Below are 4,010 nucleotides of genomic sequence, written 5' to 3'. Positions count from 1 at the left end.
GGTCTAGCCACCAAACACAGAATCTGGATAAGGGAAATCAGGGAAGAAGATGGGGACTTCTAGCTTCTATGTGCCCCTGGGGCACACTGGGTCCCACTGTCAAAGTGTCAGATCTTTCTCAGGCCCTTTCCTCCAGCTCAGCTCCCCTGTGGTTTGGGGCCCAGCAGTGTCTAAAGCAGTCTCTGCTTCCCACCCCCATCAGGCAGAGAGCAAGGGGAAGTGGACCTGCTCACCAAGGGGTGGCAGCCAATGGTAAGCCTGCTGGGCAGAGCGCCAAGCAGGGCTTGGATGGTGGTGACAGAGGCTGTGTGAAGACTCATGAGTCTCTACCCGCCTCTGCCCACCTCTGCTGCAACCTTAGAGGAGCATCTGGGGTTAGGAGTGTACAACCGCAAGTGGTAGCCAGCCCAGGACCTTAGATGGGGCAGGAGGCACACCCGAGTGCCCCCAGGCTCAGCCTTTCAGTTGGCTGGGCCTCCGGTTGGGAGCTGCTCCCCTGACAAGAGGCTCCCCCGTAGGGCACTTGGGCTGAGCTCTAGGGGAAAATGGGAGGGCAGAGTGAGGGCCTGGAGGCCCTGGAGTGTGGCCTGGGGCTCCGCCTGGGCTTCTTAGACCTGGATCAAGCCCGCTTTGGGATGGTCCTAAGATCCCTCTGGATGTGTGGGATGTACTTGCTAGTTGCCTGGGAACATCCTATAATCAAATCAAAGAATAAGTCTAGAAATCTTCAAATTCAACCTAGGAAAACCTAGATCTGGCAGTCTTCAAGGAATCTTCTAGTTGGGCCTCTGTTCCAGGAAGAGAAATATGTCAGCTGCCCATAACAGCTACTTTTCTTCCTGGTCTTTAAAATCCCTCCACTGAAATTTTTCTCCTTCCCATCTCACCAGCTTCATTTCTCAGTCTTCAGAAATAATTTCTCCCCACTTGGGAAGAACCTGTACACCCCATGCATCCTACTGCAGCTTTGGAGACCCTTTTCTTGAGTCTAGAAATCACCTTGGGCCCCCTCTCCAGTTGGCCCCTCTCCTGCGGGCCTAGAGAGCTGCAAAAAAGCTGAATTGAGGGGGCAGAGTCCAGGTGATGGCCACAGGGTAGGGCCCCCAGGAGCATCATGGCTTCTAACTGGGTGGCCCAGTAGAGCTCTTTGAGCGAGACGGCTCTTGGGACGCCATGCTTGGCCAGACGTAATGGCAGGACCAGTGTAGAGGAGAGAGAATGAAGTACAATCTTGGGATTCAACTTGAGAATTGTATTTTATGATTCTTGAATTCTGGTCTAGGGTCTAGCCTTTAATTTTAGGTCTCTATCCCATCATTGTGGGCTTGAATTCCACAACTCCAGACTTCTAAGAGCCTATTCTGTAACCCTGATTCTTTAGATTTTGAAAGTCTCTTCTGTAGTTCTGCTACTCTAGCAATCTTTCAGCCTCTGCCCCACTGCCCTTGGGAGAGTGGCCCTTGCCTACGTACGGCCTTTGGCTCTCCCCACTTCTAAGAGTCCTGGAGGGATGGATTGAGAGAGCAGAGGGAAGGAAGGAGTGGGTTCCCAAAGATGTTCCTCACCTTTCTCTTCTGAGTGGGCTCCTTATCACTGGCGTTGGAGGGTTTGCGGCGCAACATGGTCCTCTGACCTGGTGACACTCCGTCCCTGCAGTCCTAGGTGTCGAGATGCCGAGGCCTCTTGCTCAGCCTTGCTAGCAACGTCCAGGGGGCACGGCATGGACTGAGCCTCTAGCCGCCACTCTAACTGCTGCAGTGGCAGCTTGAGGGTGCGGGCCATGGACACCCAGTGGCGGCAGCATACAGGAAGCCCCGCCACGTGACCTGCTCTTACAGCAATCGCAGCCCCTGCCGGCCCCTAGGGAGGAAGGAAGTCCCAGCTTCAGTCTCCAGAGATTCCGATGCAGACAGCTCTTAGGCTGAACAAGCAGAGGAAAGTCCCTATTCTACCGTCTCATGTCAATCATCACCAATCCTGCTCCATCTCCCTGCGGATGGCAAATCAACTTTACATTATATGGCCTACTCACACCTCTTATCTCACTGAACAGAATCCAGAAGCCAGAAGTTGGACCATCTCCCTCTGCCTATTAGGCCAATGCTCCTGGTAACCTTGCATCTCCAAGGTCATTGCTACCACCACTACCACCCCTACAACCATGTCTTCCCCACCAGTCATCCCCACTGTCATCACTACACTTATAGCCATCATCACTACAGCAAGCACCCCTACAGTCAGCACCCTCAGCCGTTACCCCCACAGTCCTCATCATTGCTGTTATCATCTTACAATCATCAGCCTCACGGCTGTCACTGTTATAGACATTCCACCTAGTCACCAACCCAACTATCTTACCCCTAAAACAGTCATAACTACAATCATCACCCTTTACAGCCATCACGACATCCCCACCACTATCACTGCTGCAGTCATTTCCACTGCCATCACTGCCACTTGCTAGAGCAACTACCCATAGAGTCAACAACCCTCAGCCAACCACCTCTATCTGCAGTCATAGTCACAGCCATCTCCCTACAGCCATCATCCCCACTGCCACCACTATGCGTATCACCATCCTCACCAGAGCAGTCACGCCTGGAGTCAAAACTCCTTGGCCACCCCTTATATATTTGTCACAGCCGTCACCATGAAAAAGACATGCTTTCGCAAGCAACTTTGTATCATTAGCAAATGTCCCATTCAAGGCATTTCTTGAATGCCTGTGTGGTTAAGTTTAGAATATTCACTTTGTGGGTTATCTGTGGCAGATATTTTGATAACTTCAATGATTTTCTTATTCCAGAAGCAATTCATATTCATCATATATAATTTAGCAAATGTGGATACACAAAAAGAAAGAAATTTAAAAATTCTCCATAATTATCTTCCGTATTTTTGAATCAACATCTTTTTTCATTTTTGAGCAATTAACTACCTCTCTGTCTCTCTATATATGTATTTTACCAAAAAATCGTACTGCACAGAAAGCAGATCTGTGGTTTGAGGGGGTGAGGAGGGGAAGGAGAGGTCAGAAAGGACACAAGGACCCTTTTGGGGGTGATAGATATGTTCACTATCTGGGTTGTGGTGGTTTCATGGGTGTATACATATGTCAAACCAAATCATGCATTTTTAAATGTGCAGTTTATTGTAGGCCAATCATACATAAACAAAACTGTTTTTAAATTATTAAAAATGAAGAAAACTCACATTTCTTCAACTCTATTGGTATCTGCTTGTCAAACCGAATACCACTGAGATTTTCTCATGTTAGGAAATATTCAACTATCCCATTTGTAATGGCTATTCAGCAGCCCAGTATGAATGGGATCATGATTATTTCAGGAGGCCCTTGCCGATGAACTTATTGGCTTAACTTTTTTTTTCTTTTTTTTTTTTTTACTCTCCATTGAACATCCTTAAAGTAAATATTCACAGCCACAGTTTTTTTCTTTTGGATAGATGTCCAGAAGGGGAATCCCGGGGTAAAAGGTAGGCATCTTGTAAAGATTTTGCATTCTGTGGCACCTGTGAAATCCTGGGCTGGCCCTCCCCTGTTCCCAATATGTTCTTGTTGACTTCTTCCCTGTTGTCCCCCGGTCTGCCCAACACCCTTCGACCATTTTTCCGTCAGGGTGAGCTCAGGGAAGACCAGGTCCTTTTCCCCCAGACTGAAACCATCCTTCTTTGGCTGCATCCTCAGCCTGCCAGGAGTGATTCCGCACCCCAGCTCACTCCCTGGCTCCGCTGCCTGGGAAAGAGCCTGGCAGCCGTGGGGGACGCGGCCCCGCGGGGTGAGCACAGGACTTCTGGGGCTCAGGGCACCCAGGACTCCCGCAGCCGAAGCCCCCGCAGAAGTTCCCAGGCCCGCGCGGCGACGACGCGTCTCCGAACCAAACTGGCGCGCAGGATGTGCCCCGCTTCCTGTTTGCTCAGCCCAGGCCGCGAGTCGAGCTACACACTAACCGCAGAGCGTCTAAAGGCAGCCAGGGCTCTGGGCGGTCGCC

At 50.4% G+C, this 4,010-nt stretch overlaps 1 protein-coding gene across 1 annotated transcript in view; it reads right to left on the bottom strand.

The window, feature by feature from the left end:
- The window catches only part of SASH3 (SAM and SH3 domain containing 3), a 13,609-nt gene extending 11,821 nt beyond the window's left edge, over positions 1-1,788 (bottom strand). The window contains exon 1 of the mRNA XM_077766156.1: positions 1,566-1,788. Coding sequence (XP_077622282.1) covers positions 1,566-1,622 — 57 coding nt within the window. The 5' untranslated portion in view covers positions 1,623-1,788. The remainder of the gene's footprint in view (positions 1-1,565) is intronic.
- Positions 1,789-4,010: the final 2,222 nt, after the last annotated feature.

The sequence above is a fragment of the Crocuta crocuta genome, unplaced genomic scaffold (assembly GCF_008692635.1).
Source record: "Crocuta crocuta isolate KB4526 unplaced genomic scaffold, BGI_CrCroc_1.0 scaffold1133, whole genome shotgun sequence".
Classification (NCBI taxonomy): domain Eukaryota; kingdom Metazoa; phylum Chordata; class Mammalia; order Carnivora; family Hyaenidae; genus Crocuta; species Crocuta crocuta.
The sequence above is the reverse complement of the archived record's forward strand: the minus strand, read 5'-3'. Positions and strand labels throughout refer to the sequence as shown.